The 20,968-nt window shown below is 35.1% G+C and overlaps 1 protein-coding gene across 1 annotated transcript in view; it reads right to left on the bottom strand.

Moving 5' to 3' along the window:
- Positions 1–336: 336 nt before the first annotated feature.
- Positions 337–20,968, bottom strand: part of LOC118742600 — a 110,577-nt gene continuing 89,945 nt past the window's right edge. Inside the window, exons 6-11 of the mRNA XM_036474799.1 lie at positions 19,944–20,053; positions 18,033–18,247; positions 12,950–13,088; positions 10,082–10,187; positions 9,651–9,813; positions 337–3,824 (exon numbers count right to left, since the gene is read on the bottom strand). Coding sequence (XP_036330692.1) covers positions 2,176–3,824; positions 9,651–9,813; positions 10,082–10,187; positions 12,950–13,088; positions 18,033–18,247; positions 19,944–20,053 — 2,382 coding nt within the window. The 3' untranslated portion in view covers positions 337–2,175. The remainder of the gene's footprint in view (positions 3,825–9,650; positions 9,814–10,081; positions 10,188–12,949; positions 13,089–18,032; positions 18,248–19,943; positions 20,054–20,968) is intronic.

Consider the following 20,968-nt stretch of genomic DNA (forward strand, 5'->3'; position numbering starts at 1 on the left):
AAGCGTTTGTTATAAATATTATTAAAAATTCAACGCAAAACTTTAGATAGCCACTTGCAATTTGCACTTTATTAAAGTAAAATTTAATGACCTATAAAACTGCATACCCAAAAATTTTTCTAACACAAAACAAATTTAATTTAGGCGAAACTTCAGAAAAAAAAAAAATGAAATATTAAAAAAAAACTTCACCAAAATTATATTTTTACTAAATTTAAATTTTTTGCCGTTTTGTGGGAACCCTACAACTGTTGTCAACTAGATTTTTTATGTAACATTTAATAACTGGAACAACAAAAATTCTATATAAGTAATTAAGTAAAAATCAGGCTCAACTAGACCCTTGCGAATTTTATAAGCTTTTAGTAAAGGAAAATGAATCAAATTTAGTGAGAAACAAAGGCTCCAGTGAATTATGAACACTGAATGCCAGTTTGGAACCATTGTGCATTGGTTTGACAACACTTTTAGCAGATGCGAAAATTGCTAGTGCAGCGCGGGCAAGTGGAAATCCTTTGAAAGCGATTTACGTTCTTCCGGTTGCAGTTACACCTTGCAATTTCTAATTTCCGAAAGTGATTTTTACAAATTTGCTAAAATGACTTTTTGGCTGTATACACAGGAAAGGGGATTTTCGCATTTTGACAGCAAAATGCATAGAAAAAGCGCTTAAATAGCCACATCTAACCTCACTTTAAGTAAAATACAAGAAATGGTAATGATTTGTGCATTGGGCTGGCAAGAAGACATTTCTGAGTTTACTAAAAGATGAGAAAAATCGATTTCTTAAGTTTACTTTACAGTTTCGCTAGTGAAATACCTGTAACCCGATTTACGTGAACTTTAGCTTTATCTGAAGAGCACTTAAATGTGAAATTGTCGCTGATCATATGCGTGGTTGCCACCTGAGACCCGAAATTACCATTTACTCCTAACACTATATGTGAAAAGAGTGAAAACCTCAATTTTAAAATTTACAAAAATAAAAATTTCACTGCCCGAATATACGAACCTCAGATCTCGCGAATGGCACGCCAGTGTTTTGCTCAATCGGCCATTACGACTAGAGATGTGCGAGGGATATCGGGACTCAAGGTACTGATTTCAAAATAGCCATGATGGCAGTTATCAGGAGTGTTTTGAGCGGGACGGCACCAAAATCCCTTCTCGACACTCCCGATACAACCCGCACCTCCGCAAATTCAGAAAATCTTCCTTAAATACGTTGTATGAAATAAGCGCTTCTTTATGTTTCATTAAGATTAAAATGAACAGCCAAACAAAAAAATATTTAATCGGAAGATGCTAGATATTTCCTTATTTTTATTATTTAAAATTAAACTGAAAGACATATATGCATTTTTCTTACCATAAGATTTCGGGACCTGCCTTTCCAAAGTATTAGAGAATCAAAGTTAATTTTTAGTTTCGTAATAGTTAGTCAAATACTTTGAGCTATAAAACGCCTAAAATGTAAATTTTTAATTTAATTACGAGTATTGCGTTAAAAAAGGAAATGTCTCGAAAATCTGGGAACCTTTACTGAAATGTCCGAAGATCGAATTTCGAAGTTACTTATTTCACGCGTTTAACGGAATCCTTAAAAAATATTTTTCGTACTTAAAAATTTCAGAATTTTTTTCTTGCTAGCCCATCACGGAAATTGCATTCATACACAGATTTCATATTAAATGCCTGATTCTTAAGTAATTTATGACAGCTTCTTACCATAACTGAAATTAAAGAAAATTATGTAACACTTGGTAACTTAATGAACCACGAAGGATTCTGGAAGTAATACAATCGAATGACGCGGAGGTTCACTCTTCAAATTCCTTTAGACTAAGCGACTTGATAAACGAACTCACTATATATACGTACGTTAATATTTATTTAACATTAGTGACTAATAAACATGCTCAATTTCAAATATCAACATTCATATATCTACGATATTTACTCACACTTTTTTAAATCATCACAGTGCATGCTGATTTATGCAGCCATCTGCTACTTACTTACTATAGACTATTTATGCTACTCTATTAATATTGATACTCGTTTTTTTTTACAATTTACAAAATTTCTTTTACTCTTCTACTAGGCAGACTTTCTTTTCGTATATACCTAAGCATATTAACTAAATACACACTTCACACCAAACTTCTAGGAAATCTAAACGGAAACCTCTTTGGTATATTTGGTTCGATCATTCAGATCGAGTACTAGTTTATCGGGTCTTTTCGCACGCCCAGACCCATTCGATTTGGTATTGTTATCGCCCACATTCGGCGCAGTCTCTCCGCTTTTCATCGATACATTTGAAGCATTTGATACGTTACCCAAAGATTGCGTATTAGTGGCGGCCGACTCAGCGCCATCCGCGCCGCGTATTGCTGATGCTGCCGCCACGGAGCCTTGTGACGTTCCCGCGTCAGCCGCAACATCCTTCTTCAGCGTCGCACAGCTTATGGCTGCAGTGCTAAGCGCAGATGTTGACTGACAAGTCAGTTCGCGTTGACGTCTCCGCAGTCGACTACAAGCGCCTTCACCCACGCCGTCCGAAGAGTCGTCGTCGCTGTTGGTGCTGCTTTCATCAGTGGTGGTATAGAAAATGATATCGTCTGTGGAGTGCACTTTGGGTCTTTGATGATCTCCAGCTGCTGTGCTGCTACTAAACGTGGACATTGTTAGCGGTAGTTGGCGATCAAGCAAGTCATTGCTACGCGTCTGACTGACATCGGATCGCTTAGTTTTTATTGTTGTCGATGACGAAGCGGTGAGTCCGCTGCTTTTTCGGAACTTTCTACCGCCATATTTATTGCTATTTCGATACTTATTTTTACAATTATCACAAATGCGGTAGCTGACATCAGCGCTTCCGCTTTCACCGATGACATCTTGCCACGTTTTCGCGCGTCCGCTGCGCCTTCTACTACTACTGCCGGTAGATGGTGGGGTGTTGGTGGCAGCGCTGCGTACATTGATACGTCGACGCTGTGGCACACTCGACTCTACCTCGTAGTCTAAGTCTGGCTGTGAGCACATGCAATCCAATTTGATGTTCGCAAAACTAATACTACCCTCGGGCTGAGGCGAACCCAGTTGTTGGCAAGTGGCGCCGCCAAAGACTTCCTCATCGCCGACACAAGTGCCAGCTCTTCTACTGCCTCTAGCAACATTACCTATCCTCAAACCATGTGGTGGTGTGAATGGCCGGCAGCTAAAGTAGTGCTCCTTAGAAATAGTCAAGCAGCGCGTACAGATGATGTGGCCCTGCGCACAGCCCAGCGCCTGCTGATGAAAGTCTTCGCTACGCGTCAAGTCGGTATTTATTGCGCGATCTTCGCGCGGTACAAGCGCATACTCCTCTACGGTGGTAGTGCTAGTCTCCACTTCCAGCACCGTGGGCCTTGGCCGTATTGGTTGCGCACCATTGCCATTCGATGTGCTTAAAGGTGCTGCTGCAGTGATGTTGTTGTTGTGTGTTGACTGCAGTTGCTGATTGTACTTTTCCATCTCGCTGTTGAGTGAGAGTAATGGTAAGGCACCGCCAGCGCCATCGCCGCCGCTGGGGCTACCACAACCGCCACCCCCGGCACCGGGCGTAAATGGACGCACTGTCAGCTGATTGTTCGATGAGGCGGCCTGAGAAGCGGCAGCGGCGACCATAATCATGCCGCCTGGCGTCTTGAGACCATCCAAAAGGCTAGAGATTGTCATAACAGCTACACCTTTCGGCGGTGCCATCTCTTGAATGCGTTGCAGTTGCTTGCTCAGCTGACGAATTTCTTCGAGTGCCTCCTGATCGGAAAGCTTTGTATCTATGGAAAATCGACAAAAAGGAACGGTGGAAATATGAGAAACTTGCCATAGAGATATGAAATAAAAAGATGTTTTATGTTATGATAAGAGTTCAAATCTGTGTTCACAAAGAATACGGTTTGAGTCTAAACAAAATCTTAAGAAAAAAAAAAAAAAAAATATTAACAGGTGGACATTTCATTTTTTCTGAGGAGTAATTTTGTGAAGTAATTTTGTCTGGATTTTACTCTCAAATGTAATCTAGTTATTATTTGGGAAAATCTCAAAGTCTAGGGAATGCTTTATCAAAAGCTGCGGTTATTTCAGGCAGCACCCAGGAAGCGAATGGCGAATAGGCTTCACCATTTTGCGAGATGGTTGGCAAGGAGTACTTTTCCATTTTAAAGTTCATTTTAGAGTCGCATAGAACGCTTTACTGTTTTAGTTTTTCTCTGGCCACTCAATCTCTGTTTTCTTTCCTAAGTTCTGTATAAAAGAGCATCTAAACTTTTTGTAAGCTTTCAGAGGGTAGAGCTTATGTCTATTTTCTATCTCTTTATTTCTTCTTTGCTACTACTCAATGTCCTGTATTGAAGTCATCCTTCGACAATTTAAATAATTCCTACTGTTGACCAGTCTGAAAAACATATCGATACCTGAGTGGAAGATCGACCTATCTCGGCTGCCAGTTCGAAAACGCTCTATCTCAAAGAACTTTTCAAGAGCGCCCTATTTCAGAATTATATTGAAAAACACCGTATCTCAAAATTCGGTTCAAAAAGCCCTATCTCACTTCAAAATGTATTGAAAATATGCTGATATAGCGCGTTTTTGAATCGGCAGCTGAGATAGGGCGTTTTTGAAACGAATTCTGAATTCTGGGCGTTCTTGAAAAGTTTTTTGAGATAGGGCGTTTTTGAACTGGCAGCCGAGATAGGTCGATCTTCCACTCAGCCATCGATATGTATGAACATTAGGGTGGCCCAAAAATGCATGTGAAAAAGTAAAGTCGGAATTTTGATGCTCTCCCCCCTAGTATTGTTCTATACCGAAAAAAAGTATACCCTTATTTTCTTTTATTTTGAAATCAAAAATATTTACAGGTCGCTCAAAACGCCCAAAGTATTTTATACGGGGAAAAAACCACTTTTCGTAGAAATAGTTAAAAATCAATATTTTTTCTGCCAGAAAACTCTGCTTATCTGCAGGAGATTCCCAATAATAATACCCAATTGTTCACTTAACCATTTTTTTCATTCCAACTATAATTTATAGGTCCGCCAAAAACCCACAAAAACCTCGAAAAATGCAATGGGTCGACCAATAAAAAATCATTAGTATTGAAAAATGGTTAAATAAACAATAGGATATTATTATTTACTTTCAAGAATTCTATACCATTTCTACGAACAATTTTATTTTTCCCATATAAAAATACATGGAAAACTTTGAGCGCTTTGAGCGACCTCTAAATATTTTTTGATTTCAAAATAAAAAAATAGTGGTATACTTTTTTCGATATAGAACAATCCCAGTGGGTGAGAGCATTACAATTCCAACTTTGCTGTTAATTTTTCTGATTTAGTGAAAACTGAAACTTAAAAACGCCTCATTTAAGATATTATTTTATATGATTTTTAGAAGACCTTAAAAAATATTTCTAGGAAAATTCCATCTTTTATAAAAGAAGCAACAATGTAAAAGTTTACCAAACTTCTAACAATTTTGACCCTATATACCAGTTACTACTACGACGAAGCACAAAAACATAAAAAACTTATATATGTTTATCTGTACATGTGTTTAATAAACGATGACAAATTGAGACAAATAACAGAAGAGAATATATTTATGAAAGTATGTAAACATACGTTACATACATATACTATCGTAAAACCGCTGGTGGCAATAGAGTAGTGCTGTGATATGCGCCGAGACGCTAGGCTGGAAAAAATCATTTGCAGGCAAATTAAATTATATTAAGTGCTTACTCCTATTTTTATGCAAAAAAAAAATATAAAAAATTCGCGACTGGTCGTCAACTTACTTAGCTAATGAAATCCTAACATAAAGCAGAATATTTGAGCCAGTAAAACACTTTACTGGCGCGACTGTTGGACAAGAAATGTTTACATGCATAATGTGATTTACGAAATCTTAACAACTGGACTAAAATAAAGCAAAGTCTTCTGACTGCTAACTCATGAGCGGAACGAGATTTATTTGCTAATGGCTGTGGCAGTTAGCTGGCGGCGCATAAACTGAGATGGCATAAAGTGCTACTTTGCACTTTTTGTACTAGTTACAACTATTGGACATAGAAATATTTTGACAAATGATGCAGTTCGCCGGTCACTGTCAAAATCTTTGCTATCTTTTATAAAATGTGATAAAGAGGATAAAGAGGCTGCGGGGAGTTTTGAACGCTGGCGGTAATCAGTGAGTAATCAAGCGAAGCAGTTCAAATAAATACATATTTCGAGCGTTTTAAGTAGCTGACATGTAGTTGCAACTTTAATATACTTGTGAATTATGGTGCATAAAAATATATGGAAGAATTTAATATATATGCACATTAAGGCGTAACACTCTGCATACAAAAGAAAAATTGGTTCATTTTTCTTTCGGAATAATACGATCTATTATAGTTTTGGACTTTCGCTAAAATATTTCAGAAACGCGTGTATTAAGATTTACGTGAGCTTGATCGATTTTTAATACATCAAAAAATCGAGTTTCTATACATAAATACAATTTCATAATTTTGTTTCCCAAAAAGTCTCCTCAGATGATAGACGAGTTTAAGCTTAGAAAGTATGCATAAAAATATTCCATAAATTTTATCAAATATTTTCCGAAATATTTTTGCGCAAGTCTTAAAATATAATAAACCGATTTTTTTTTTTTTTGGTGAGGCACCTTAGTGTCCATACATATGCTGCAGGTTTGTGGCGTTGACATTTCCAGCCAATATTGCTAGTGTTAAAGTCAACGAATGTCATAATATTAATATATCGATAACGATATCGATAAATAATTCGATAAAAAGCGATACATTTAGAAATACAAGTGATTGTTCATACATACATAGGCCCATAATGTTTTCATAGCCACTCAATAAAAACAAAATTCTTCTGAGAATGACTATAGTCAATTTTTAAAGATTTGTATTCCCTCAAAACGAGCCTGAAATCAGAAATCAAAATTAATCCTTAAAGGTCTACTATATCTATCTACAGGAATGCATTGAAAGGTAAGGGTATTGATACTAAGGAGACAAAATCAACTAATATAAATATCTGACTTTAGACCTGGCGCAGCGACCCCAATCTTGGATTAGACTACTCTTGTTCTGTACACAGTTTTTAAGGTGCAGTGTTTAGTGGCTTAGATATCACCGTGCCATAGATGGAAAAATAAATTTTTGACTTAATTGATTGATTGAACAGTTTCGAAATGACACACTATTAGTGCAGAAAATCCCAAACGGCTAAGAAAATATTAGAAAAGCTCAAATATTTCCAAAAGAATTTCTTAAAAAAACCATAAAAATCTCAAGTGTTTCCATAGTTTGCAAAAATCATGAAAAAAGCCCATGAACATCTCTAAAAGCCTCAAAAAATTCGCTTTTTTTAATCAAATCCAATGTACTAGAAGTCTTGTTATCAAATTTTTTTAGACAAATTGTGCAGGTTGAACGAAATATTTTAATATGTGTATCAAATGAGAGCGTTTGAAGAAATTTTTATTTCCTGATTAAATTTTTTAAGGGGGTTGCCACCTGTTGTGAAATTCAAAACCAATATAACTAAAACTAATTGAAATATTTGCATATCTATGGGTGTCAAATGAGAGCCGATTATGCAGAATTTATTTCTAAAATATTTTTTAAGAGAGTTGCCACATTTTGAATTTTTTTCACTCAGTTTCTTCCGAACAAAAAAAAAAAAACTTGTCGAATATACTTTGCGTGATATTTTGTATAAAAGAAACTGCGTGAAAAAAAAATTGCCAAAAATCAACGCGATTTTTTACCAACTTCAAACTTGCACTTTGTTATTTTAAAATTGAATGCGCTATAAAACTACATTCTAGGAATATTTGTAGAAAAACTGAATAAAATAATGCAAACTTGTATGAAAATTTCTAAATTTATCCTGAGAACTAATATTTTTTTTTTTATTGTAGCATGAGCCATGTTTTTATAAAAAATGAGTGGTTAAAAGTTAAAGTAAAAAATTTTGCATATATTGTGAAAAAATCCCTGTGCTAATAATTTAATGCGGTGCTGTATAATAGGTGTTAAAAGAAAAAACTGTATGGAGGATTTATTTCTTAATAAATATTTTTGTAGAGTTTTAGTTTAGTAATTCAAAATCTATTAAGTTGACAAGTTGGACGAAATAATTTAATATGGGTATCAAATTTAGTAAGCTTTATTTCGAAACTATTTTGAAAGAGCGTTGCCACCTGCCTGAAAGTCAAATTTAATTTAATCAATATTTAAACTAAATAAAATAATATGATACGGGCCTTAAAAGAAAGATACTTATGATGGTGCCACCTGCCAAAAAAAATCTAATTCAAATTAGGTGAAAATTTCGAAATGAAGATTTTCCTTTTTGCAGAAAATTATTTTGGAAGCATGAAGTTTTCAATATTTTTCAAATCGATTTATTCTGTTTCAGCTCAATATAAAAATACAACTTGGATATGAAACAAAAAGTATTGGCTTATGCGTTTATTCAGACAAATTTTTGCAGAGAGTTGCTACTTGAAAAAATAATTTTAAAACTTTATGTTTATAAGGGTGCCTAGCGAAAAAAAGTCTGCATATCTTCAAATTTTTCGGAAAATATTAAGCTTTCTGAGAGCTGGACCGATTTCAAAATACTTCCAAAAAATCTCATTATCTTAATATCATCGATAAAGTTTTGAACAATACTATGCAAGCCTTTAATTTTAAACTATTTAATCATCTGGGGTGATTTTTTGAAAAAAATATTTTTCAAGACCTATGTTATTTTTAAAAAGCTCGATTTTCGGAGGGATTTTCAAATCGGTGCAGCTCACGTAAATCTAGATATTTCTTTGCAATGTTTTTGCGAAAATCTTAACATATAAAAATTTTATAATTCCGATGGAAAAACAGAACCAAATTTTTTTTTAATGGACAGTGATGTACACTAATGCTTACAAAGAAATTTAAGCTGATTTTTATACTGAACGGGCTAATTTATTTAGTTTAAATTTAGCACATTGTTCATACTCTGAAAAATGTCAGCTTAGTTTGTTTATTTGTGAGTAACATATTTATGGTAAAATAATTTAATATCCTTTTTGTAACTTTTTAAAAAATAATACTAAACCGAATATCTTGTAGACTGAGCTGCGGGCAAAACATAGAATTTAATATTTATTGGAGTCCGCTATTTAATTTACTATGCCTATAAATATTTATAAGCAATAGGACAAGTGCCACTATTTTAAATCTTATTATACCTGTCAACCATCGCTCTTTTCATTAGGTAATGCAATCTAAATATAAATGCCAAACAATCATAAGTATTTAATACTCCTACAGTTTAAGATATTTTTAAGCTTCCTGTTTTGCGGTTCTGTAAATAAAGCCAAAATAAATTTTAGAGGGCGTTTAATAAAATATGAACAGCCAAAAATTTGTTGGGAACCAGAGAGAAAATAATATACCAAAAATAAAATGAGTAACTTATAAAATTGAAGCAAAAACTAAATAAGCGTATTACACACACACACCCACATATGTACATGTGTAAAAAATACTAAAAAAAAAAAACCACCGTGAAACGTATAAAATTCCAACTTACCCCCTGAAGTGGTGCCCGCGGCGGGCACCGTGGACGTTGTAACCGAGCTGGGATTAGCGTATGTGCGCACCTGTGGACGAAAATTGAATTTAGCGCCGGAGGATTTGGCGCCCATGCCAATGGTCTCCTGATGCGATTTGCCGCTGCGCAACACAATGTAAACCTGTTATTTTTTAATAACAAAAAAAAAAAAAGGAAAGCGAGAATAAAATACAGCGGGTAAGTAATACCATTGCAATGTAAACAACAACAATATGAACAAGTATTTACAAGTTAATCGTGGATTAAAAAACACAAAACACCCACAAATGTAATTTATACGAAAAGTAAACAGCTTTTCATTTTTAACAACCTTATTTAGGAATTTGTCGTATTTATATACATATATGTATATAAATTTTTGGGTGGTGGGAGGGAGCTGTGTAGCTTACCTTGCTGCCGAAAATTAGACCCAATAAAGGTGTCACCGTCAATTGAGTGTGACAGAAGAAAATGATGTAAAGCAAGTCAGGATTAGCTGGTGATTGTAGAAAGAGCCTGCGGGAACAGATAGAGCAGAAGAATAGAAAAAAACAAACGACAAAAGAAATAACAAGAAACAGAAAGGAAAAGGAAATAAATTAGAAATATTACTTTTGTTCCCTTTGCTATGTGATTGTGTTTTCAGGATTGTTGACTTTGCTGTCGTTAAGCTGTCAATTTGTGTTCGAGAAGTGGGCCAAATATTTATTTAATTTTTTATTTTTGCAGGAAAATTTATATAAAATACATACATATGTATGTATTTTTGGCTCACTTTGCACCTCTACGGATGGAAAGACATTTCTATTACTTATGTATTTAAAATGTAGGTTTCTCTCATTCGGTTTCTGGCTACTAACTTCACTAAGGCGATAATCATTTTATTGAGCTTAAAGCCGATTTATGTGAAAAATTTCTACGAAAAACAATAACTTCGAAATAATAGAAATTGGAGGATGGCTCAGTGCGCAGAAGTTCACGCAAGAGGGGAAAGCTTTTGACTGCTTTTCAGTGATTCTTACGGTTTATAAGTAGTTGTAGCTAACGACGTTCGAATTTTCAAATGCACGTATTCTCTGGGTAGCCGCCTAATACCGATATCGAAGCGAGTTAAAGTGAAAAGGCGAACAAGCTCATGTGTGAATGGGTTTGGGCACCGACGGATCCCTCTTTTGATGATGGCCACAGAAGCATATGATGTAAAGGTACGCATCTGGAATATCTGGACCTTTAATAGCCTCCGCCAGGCTGGTTGATGACAGACTACAGACGGACTCATGGAATACTAATACTGATATCACCGCTATCCAAGAAATGCGATAGATGACTTTGGCCTTGCACAGTCTACTGCAGCTGCCACGTAAATGAGCGCAAATTCGGTGCTGCATTTATGGTGTGAGAGAGACTTCGTCTTCGGCTACTGTCGTTCGCTCTGGTGGATGATTGTGTAGCCACATTCCGCATCAAAGCGAGATTTTTCATCATATCGCTCGTGTGTGCACACACGCCGATGGAACAGAGAGACGCGGAAGTCAAGCATCTTTTCTATGAACAATTGCAGCGCACATAAGAGAACCTACCCCGTCACTGTATAAAAAACGCGTTTGGAGATTTCAATCTCAACTTGACAAGGAAGGATCTTTGGCCGAGCTGTCGGAAAATTCTACTTTCCACGATGAAACGTTCGATGACGGACTAAGGCTGTTCGACTTTGCCGGGGCGCGAAACATGGAGGTATGTAATGCTAGGTTCCAGCATAAAAAGCTCTATCAAGCTAGTTAGCTGCGATCGGGCGCAACGTGAGCCATGTGGTAGCGCTGTGAGGAACTGAAGAAGGAAGCGAGACGTGTTTGCCGCAATAAGAGGAGAGAGGCCGAAAACGTGAGTGCAAAGAGCTTGAAATGCTGGTCGACAGGAAAAACGCCCAAAAAGTTTACCAGAAAGTTAGGCAACTTACGGAAGGGAAGCAGGTCGAAGTCTGGTACGGACAAGAATGGCGACCAAGAGACTAATGTCCAGGTCCTGCCTATATTAATGAATAAAGGGTACACTCTTCCAAACTATGGAATGCTAGCAACACTAAAAGGTGTGGAGAAGACGAACCCGAGCACACAGTCTCTGTCGATGAATGTCCCACCGCCTGACTCTGACAGGTTACGAAGAGTAATTACGCGGCTGGAATACAAAACAGCTGTGGCCGGACAACTGAGCTATTCAAGTACGGCGTTAGAAGTTGATAAGGTGCATGCATCAACTCTTATGCAGAATATGGCCAGCTGAACGCATGCCCGACGACTGGAATTTAAGCGTGCTCTGCCTAATCTACAAGAAAGGCCTACCCGCCATAAGAGCCAAATGCCGCGGGATAAGCCTTCTAAGCATATGTTACAAGGCCTTATCGAGTGTTTTGTGTGAAAGACTGAATCTCACCGTAAACAATCTGATTGGGCCATATCAGTGTGACTTTAGACCTGGAAAATCCACCATAGACCAGGTATTCACAATATGCCAAGTCTTGGAAAAGAATCGCGAGAATACGATCGACACACGCCATTTATTTGTCTATTTCAAAGCCGATTTCGACAGCACAGCAGTCTTTATGTCGCAATGTCTGAATTTGGTATCCCCAAGAAACTAATCCGACCATGTAAAATTACGTTGAGTTATACTACCGGCTCCGTCAAAATTGGGAAGGACCTCTCCAAGCCGTTAGATAAGACGAGGTTTCAGACAGATAGAGAAGCACAGCGCTTGGGTAAACTACGTCAAAATGAAGTATCTCCTGTCATGAGACAAACAGTGAAAGCAAACGTGTTTCGCACCCCCGTCTTTTATTGACAGATATAATTTCCAAAAAGTAGACGACTTCATTTATTTAGGAACCAGCATTGACACCAATAATAATGTCAGCCTTGAAATCCAGCGGACGAACACACTTGCCAACAAGTGCTACGTTGGGCTGAGTAGGCAGTTGAGAATAAATTCCTATCTCGCGCTTTCCCGTGCTTGAGAGTTTATTGCCCAATAAAAAAATAGTTAGATGTAGCTATTGCCATAAATTGTAAAGAAACTCGTTAAAAAATATAAAATTTGGTTCACATTTTTATTTGGGATATTTGTTTAACATCAAGTCCTACCTAGAATTATAGTCGTTGAGCATAACTGTCATTGTTCAATCGAATTTTTCGTACTGTCAGTCTCATGACTTCACTTACAAATATACGTACTAGTGTATATAACTTAACAATAACTAACTAAGAGCTATAGATATTACTTACATGGAAACATTGAGAAAACAAGTCAGCAGAAATTCATTGTAGATGGTCATCGAAATGAAGCGACTCTCATTGAATTCTGATGGCGCTTTCCGTACCATAATACACAAGCGTACACCCCAGGCGAGAAAAAGAACTTCCACTGTGCATTAATAACATTTCGATGAATGTGAAATGGTTGGCATAGTGAAAGAGATGGAAACAAAACATTAATTTAGTTATACAATTTTTTATACAAATTATACAAATTAGCATATATGTACATATTGAAGGTCACAACCACAAAATTTCGCACAAAAATGAAATGCCATCTTTCTTGATTTTGTATGAATGACACAACCGTTCCTGATAAAAGAAAGGAAAATTGAAATTTGTTTAGCTTCTTTAAAAAATTTATGCGAATATTGATTTGCTATGACATAAGCAAACGCACACAATTTTATTTTTTTTTAAAGAAATTTGTAAGTTTTCTGCATTATTCATGGTGCAGCGCAACAATTTTTCATGCCTGAGTGCTATTTTTTGGTTTTTTATGTTGCTTTCAACAAGGCCACAGTTTTCACTTTGCTAACAGATTTCGTTGTAGTATTTTTTTTGCTGTTTCCTTTTTTGGGTTTTTTTCATCACATTCTCAGAATTTCTGTGTGCGCTACACTTGTGCTTCGCATATTTGATTAAGTGAGTTCGTTCAAATCTTTGTTTTTTGTATAATTTAATGTGACACACATTTCAGGCTTACCGCCTGCATGTGAATAGGTGGATGTACATATGTAAGGCCGTATGCACATCTCTGTGATTGTGAGTATGTGTCGTGGGCTTCCATGTGCGTTTTTTTTTTGTATATCACACCAGCTAATGTTAGTTTTTATTTGGGTGTGTACAAACTGCGCTCAGAAAAAAAAACAAACAAATTTTTATGGCTGAGCGGTGGGTGTACTATGTAGATTAGGACATTAGGCTGGCTAATATTATTATATTGTAACTACAAATTGGGGGTATGAAAATATGTGGAAAAAATACTAAATGTAGTTCCATAAATTTTGAAGAGCACGTATAGATTCAGGAAAGGTTTTCGCATTACTTTTTTTTTGTTACGACAGACATACAATTTTTTTTTTTAATATTTTCCAATACTTTATTTAGGTGGGGTTAGATTGAAGCGGCTCCCTGTATCTAATGTTGAAAGAATTACACTTAGGCCCAGTTTGCCCGAAGGTAAGCCTAAATATTTCGAAGGTATGCCTAAATATTTTATGCTTTCTACTTTTTGTATACTTCAATTATTTAGTTTTAGCGCAGCTATGTTCTCATCATTGACATTGCTTTTCGTTATGATCATATATTTTGTTTTGTTAATATTGAGTTTCAGTCTGTTTCCGCAAAGCCATTTATATAAGTTATTGAGATCTTGTTGCATCTTTCACTTTCTTTTAACTCTCCATAGACCTGCCTAACAGATTCTTATGCATTGCGATTAGGTCAGAAGCGAAGCTACACGGTGTGTACAGTTTGAGAATTTGAAGTCTTAAAAATTTTCGAGCTCGGTGAGTTCTAAATTTGACTTTCTTCCTAATGTAAGTATTTTACTTATGAATGGAGTTGAAATCGTTATACATACATATATCGTTGAAAAATTTAGTACTGAGTTCTAAACATCCTTCAAATATTTTGTCTACGCACCTTATTAATCTACTAAATTCTAATAACTTAATTTTTAAATCGCTAACTCCAACACACTTCAGTAAGGAATTTAGTTGAAACTGTGAAAATAAATTAATAAACAAAAAAAGTTACAGCGACTATATCGACTGCACTTAATTAAGTACATATGTACATGTTTATGTTATAAGGCATTATTGTCACTCATACGCCATGGCGAGCCAGTAATTTAGGCTGACAGATTTGTAATCAAGCAGATTTGGGATCGGTGCGGACATTTGAGATTTAATTTGTGTACATTATTACAAAACTCCACACCAAAAAGTTTGCTTTTAATTAGTTGCTACACAACCCGAGTTACTCGCATGCCATGGCATATGGCATATGAGTGACAGAAATGTCCAATATTTGTAGTATCACTGTAAATTTTTTTGTTTATTAATTTATTGTTAAGCTCTTAAAGCTTAGTTTCCAGCTCTAAAGAAACATCACAAAAAATATTTTTTCAGTATTTCTGTTGCTTGAAAATATGCTATGGCGTTGATGTAAATTTTCGTGAATAAATATATAGACAAGGATAAGATTTTGCGGCCACCAGACCTAATTTATTTTTGAAGTAACAAAACTGTACTTAAGAATGTACATGCACCTGTTTGTTTGGGTAGGCGGCCCGTTTCTTTTAAACAGGTAGCAGGTAGGAATGATACGTAAAAACCTTACTTATTTTCTTAAAGTCGAAGTGCTGCTGAAATCCGCCACTGATATATCCGTAATTACCTTTTTGAATGCTTTGTTGATTTAAATACATTGATTATTGACAATGCTCAGCAAGTAAAAAATTTCGACAGTAATTTTATTTTGAAAAAAAAAAAATAATAGTAATAATAGTAATGGAAAATTAAGAATTTTTCCATCACTTGTAACCCAAAGACCCAAAAGTAAGAAAATTCGTGCATTTACATATATGCCTTGAAAAAACTACTCGTCAGAAGCAAATGCGAATTGTAAACGTCAAATATTTGACAGAACCACAAATCGGAGGAAATGCTCTGTTAATGCGACTTCCTACCCAACCCACTTAGAGTGATGAGACTTTGCCTTTGCCATAAGCTAGTTGCTTAAATTTATTCAAGTTAAATTTCTTCGTTGACAACTTATCCAAATTCATTTCCGTTTTTTTTGCTTGACTTCACGTGCATTTATGTATCTTTAGCTTTTTTCTTTAATTCTTTTGCTGTTTAAACATATTGCGTGACTTGGCAAACATATTATGCTACAGTTGTGTATATACACACAAACATATAAATAGCACGTATGGAAAGACATGCAGTCATGTTCACCAAATGTGGTTACAGTTACCCTTCTTTGGAAAAATCTATGCCATGCAGCAGTTGGTAATATTTGTATGTATGTATGTATGTACATATGTGTAGTGGAGACTGGCGACTCACAGTGTGCTTTTTGAACACTCCATGCGAATTAATCGGAGCGCTTTCGACAGTAGCGACATTTTGATATGAAACGAAATGTTTTTGAAAGCTAATGTAAATCCGTTTTACGCAAAAATATTGGCCTTGGGTCACAATTACTCCTAGCTCAAAATAGTGTGCTTCGAAAAAAAAACATGGAAAATCCACCGCATTTGTTCCAAAACAAATATTTTTTTGTATGTTTTATTATCTTAATAGTATATAAAGATTTTGAGATGAGAAACACGATTCCGCTGCTTAAAAAATTAAAGAAAAAAATTCAACCCCTAAATTTGAAAAATGCATTATATTGCAATTTTTATGATTTGCATGGATGCAGCGACGCATCCTTCTCACAATTTTATATCACTCGAACAACAAGTACGTTGTGCATTTTATTACTACGCTTTTATCAACTTACAAATTTGTTTGTCCAGACACCTTTGCTATAATCAAAGGTACTAACTATAAAACCTCGTAGGTTTTATAAATAAAAGTCTTCAATAAGAGTTATCTAAGTCATATAATATAAAAATCACAAATAACTGTTACTTTGAATTTATAAAATGATAATCAATTGTTATTTTTTTTTAATTTTGCATTAAAATTGCAAATAAAAATTTATTTTCAAATTTGAGTCTCGGTGAAAAAAGAAATCGATTGGTATGTATCACTTAGTTGTAGAATATTTCCTTCATAGTGAATTTTTCCATGACAGTTTTCATCAATAACTATTATGTTCAGTCCCTGGTAAAATTTGTACGGCAGTTTCGAAGTTTGGTTTAAAATTGTTATAACTTTGCTCCCAAAGGGCCCAAAAATTACCATGCCTCAAATTAAAGATCTTGAATAGCACTACAACGTACTTGTTATTAGAGTGATAAAAAATTTTGAGAAGGATGCACAGCTGCATGCAAATAAAAAAATGCAATGAAAAAAGCATTATTTAAATTAAATTGTTAAAATTTTGTTCGATTTTTAACAGCGCAGTCCTGTTTCTCGTGTCAAAATCAATAATTCTGTTGTAAGAAAACATACAAAAAATTTTTTTTTTGTGGGACAAATGCAGTGTATTCTGCATGTTTTTTTTCGAAGAACACTATTTTTGACAAATTTTTTTAAGGTCAAGGAGTAGTTTCGACGCAATGCCAATATTTGTACTTGAATGGGAATAACATTGGTTTTCAAAACCATTTTGTTTCATATCAAAATGTTGCTTCTGTCGAAAGCGCTACAATTAATTTGCATGAAGTGTTCAAAAAGCACACTGTGCGACGGGCAGTAATGCAACTATGCATCTGGCTTTCACTACGCTGTATTTGTATTACAAAGTACGACCATTCTTAACTCGTTCAAGTGTGCTAGGCAATGCTGGGTCAGCGTGTCTTAGCACCATTCGAATTAGCCAACCATGTGTTTGGGCAATATTTTAAGTGCGCCGCACATCATGCATTCAGTCATGCCAGCCTTGGTTGGTGGCAGGCATGCTTGGCGTGCTAGTTGTCGTAGATGTCGCAAAGGCACACACACATATACACATGCAAGTGCAAAAAAACAAAAACAAGTTTTGTGCATGCTTATATGTACCTACACGCTTGTGGTATGCATACGCCTGGCTCTTACCAAGCTTTCTTGGAGCAGAGTTATTTTTGTCTCGTAGAATGCAAAAATTGTTAAGCTACTTAAGCCAGTAAGTAAGCATATGTGTGTGTAAGTATGCACCAATATATGCCTCAACTTTTGCCGGTGCTGTCTTGCAGTTTGTAAATCCAATCGATAATCTTTAAGTTAAGTGTGCACAAGAAGCGGCAAAGTTTAAAAATATACATATATTTATTTTATTTTTGTAGTTATGCAATTTTTTACTTTGTTACCTGTTTCTTTTTATGGGTAAAATTGTTGCACTTCTTACCTATTAAACAGGCTTTGGCTTTTGTGTATTGAGCAGTAGTACTTACTTGATGTAAACGTGTAATCCCAATAATCCGTTTTGCATAAAAATGCCTTCAGATCGTCGGCAGTGCGCCCGACCACAACATCGGGTGGTGCAACCAGAGTACGCACCAGTAGACACGTTCCAATGACACCGCAAATAATGCCAAGTCGCTTCAGAAGTGCTGCGTCTGTGATTTTCACTGCTTTCGCTGAACGTACACGAAAAATCACCGAAATGCTGTGTTGAAAGGCACGTATAGGGGAAAAGAAAGAGAAAGAATGAGAGCGGAGTAATGCATGAGTGCGCGATTACGTGCAGTTTGCGTGTAACTTGAATACTTGAACGTAATTTTAAAGCGAATTTAAATATTTTCTCTGTAGTAGAGGTGTGCGATTCTATTTTTAACCGACTTCCAAAAAAGGAGGAGGTTATCAGTTCGTCGGAATATATTTTTTTTTATTTTTTTTTTTATGTATGTTACCGCATAACTTTGGACCACGTCAACCGATTTCGATAATTCTTTTTGCATCGGAAAGGTAGTGTCTCAGAGGTGGTCCCATACTAATCTGGTTAAGATCCGATCAGCGGATCATGAGATATATATATATATATTTTTTTTTATATGAGAGTTGAAGTCGGTTTTTTTTGCTAAAAATTACTTGTTAATTTATTTAATTTACGTATTTATTTTGAATGAAATGTGTGTCTATGTGGTACATACAGTTGGGTTTTATGGAACGTACATACATTAATATAAGACTGGTTGGAAGTAAAGATTGGACATATATTTTTGGAAATTTTAATTCTGGATACCTATGAATTTTAGGTAACATTAAAATTTAACAGATACATTTTCTCAGTTGAAAAGCGGACATGCATTTTTGGTAGTCTGAAAACTGAATATAAATTTTTGAAAATTGAAAACTGATCATAAATTTTTGGCTATTGCTAGGCGCGCATAAAATTTGTAATAATTTAAGAACTGAACATAAATTTTGGTTCACAGAAAACTGAACCTAAATTCTGGGTAATTTTAAAACTGAACGTCAACAAATAAAGCTGCGCAATCTGAAGTGTGGGGGTCGAACTTACCGAAATAGATAAAATTAACGATAAGACGTGACATAAATTTTGGTTCATTATGAAACTGAACATAAATTTTTGATCGTTTAAAAATATGGGATACATTTTTGATAACTTAAAAAGTGAGCATACATTTTTGCGGTTCATTTAAAAACAGTACATAAATGAGTTAAAATGGTACGCCATAAAAAATATGGACGACAAAAAATAGATGACTATTCAGTTAGAAAAAGTAGACCTAAAATGTAAGCAGCAAAAAGTACGGTTTTTAAATTAAAAAAATTTTGTCCCTATTTCTAATTACCAACATGTACATATGTATGCCCAAATTTTGAAAATACTAAAGTTTTGTCCAGTTCTTGAATTATTCAAAGTGTATGTCGAGTTTTTAAGTACTCCAAAATTTATGTCCATATGTGAAATTGCCATAAAATTATGCCAAGTCTTATATTACTTACAGGTCAATTCTGGCTAAGATAGTAACAAGACTTTCATAAGAAAGCAACACTTTTGTTATTATAGCACAAAAGGTTTAGAAAAAAAACTCTCTCATTTAACGCTCGTGGTGAGAATCTATCTTGAGAGAATCCACTTATATATCGTTTATCTTTCCAACAGAAGCCGTAAATCGTGTTTTATTTCATTTTATTTAAAACGACCTCGAGCTCAATAAAATTGTCATTGAATATATTTTTATTTTTATTTAACTTTTATAAACTTATTTGATTTTCTTTTTCAATTAATTTTTTTCTCACTCATAATTTAATTACTTCTTAATTTTTACACGCTATTCTTTTAAAAATGCAGAGATACATATGTCTATAAGTAACTGTATATGAATTTCACTTACCGCCAGGTTTTTAACATCAAAGCGCCGTATGTCAGTGAGAAACCGATTTCGCGTAGCCAAATTCGTGCTGTACATGTGTATAGATTCGGATTGGGATACATCACAATAGTCTGCGAAGGAAAAAAAAAAACATAACTATAAATGCAAGCCAACAAATCGGTTTATGAATATACAAATCCTGTGTTATTTAATTTTATCAATCCAATAAGGATTTCCGAAAATGTAAATGTAAATTTATGCAAAATGGCTATGAATGTAGACATATCGGACGAAATTTGCAGTATGTTCGTCAAATTAAGCAAATTTTCTTAAAAAGTTCATTATGCCGTCAAGCGTAGTTGAAATTTACCAGAGGGAGATAGCTTTGACAGTACCAAACTAGGGTCTGGTATAGTAAGGGTTTTTTCGACTTTATATTCACCCTTGTAAAGAAAGTCTTACTATCTTCGGTGAGAGGTCAGGCTGTTCCCCAACACTAGAGTGAAAATTTTAGGATTTTTAATGATTATTCAGTTGAACTTGATGTTAAACAGCCATTTATTTTCTGCGCTATAATAAGTACAAGCTACTGATTGGCCTACTCTATCCAAAGTAGCACTTTTTTTTTGATTCGCCATTTGGTTTTAAGGCTAAAGGACTAGAAATATTTTTCATTATTTCTGTGGCTTGAAAAGGTACATTGCTCACGTGAGTGTCGTGGTATAAACGCCCCGACTGTTTGCTTGACGACAGGAGATATAATTATTCTTATTCTTGTCAACCTCTACACTTACTTGCTTTACTTCTACTTTAAACTTGGAAAAGGCAAAACCCAAGATACGGTTGTTGAGGCTATTGGTCTGAATGTCATTGATTCCATCTTCATTGAATAGCGGCTCCAAAATTCTAGAATAAAGTTTACATCTAGGAGAGTTTTTTTTTCAATGATTCGAAGATCTTAATTCTTTAAGAATTAGATACAATAGAATATGTCCTTGAACTGGTCGAATTAGGGAAATACTTATTGTAGAACTAAATGCTGCCTG

Source organism: Rhagoletis pomonella, unplaced genomic scaffold (genome assembly GCF_013731165.1).
Source record: "Rhagoletis pomonella isolate Grant_MI unplaced genomic scaffold, Rhpom_1.0 Rhpom_scaffold_00007, whole genome shotgun sequence".
In the NCBI taxonomy this organism is placed as follows: domain Eukaryota; kingdom Metazoa; phylum Arthropoda; class Insecta; order Diptera; family Tephritidae; genus Rhagoletis; species Rhagoletis pomonella.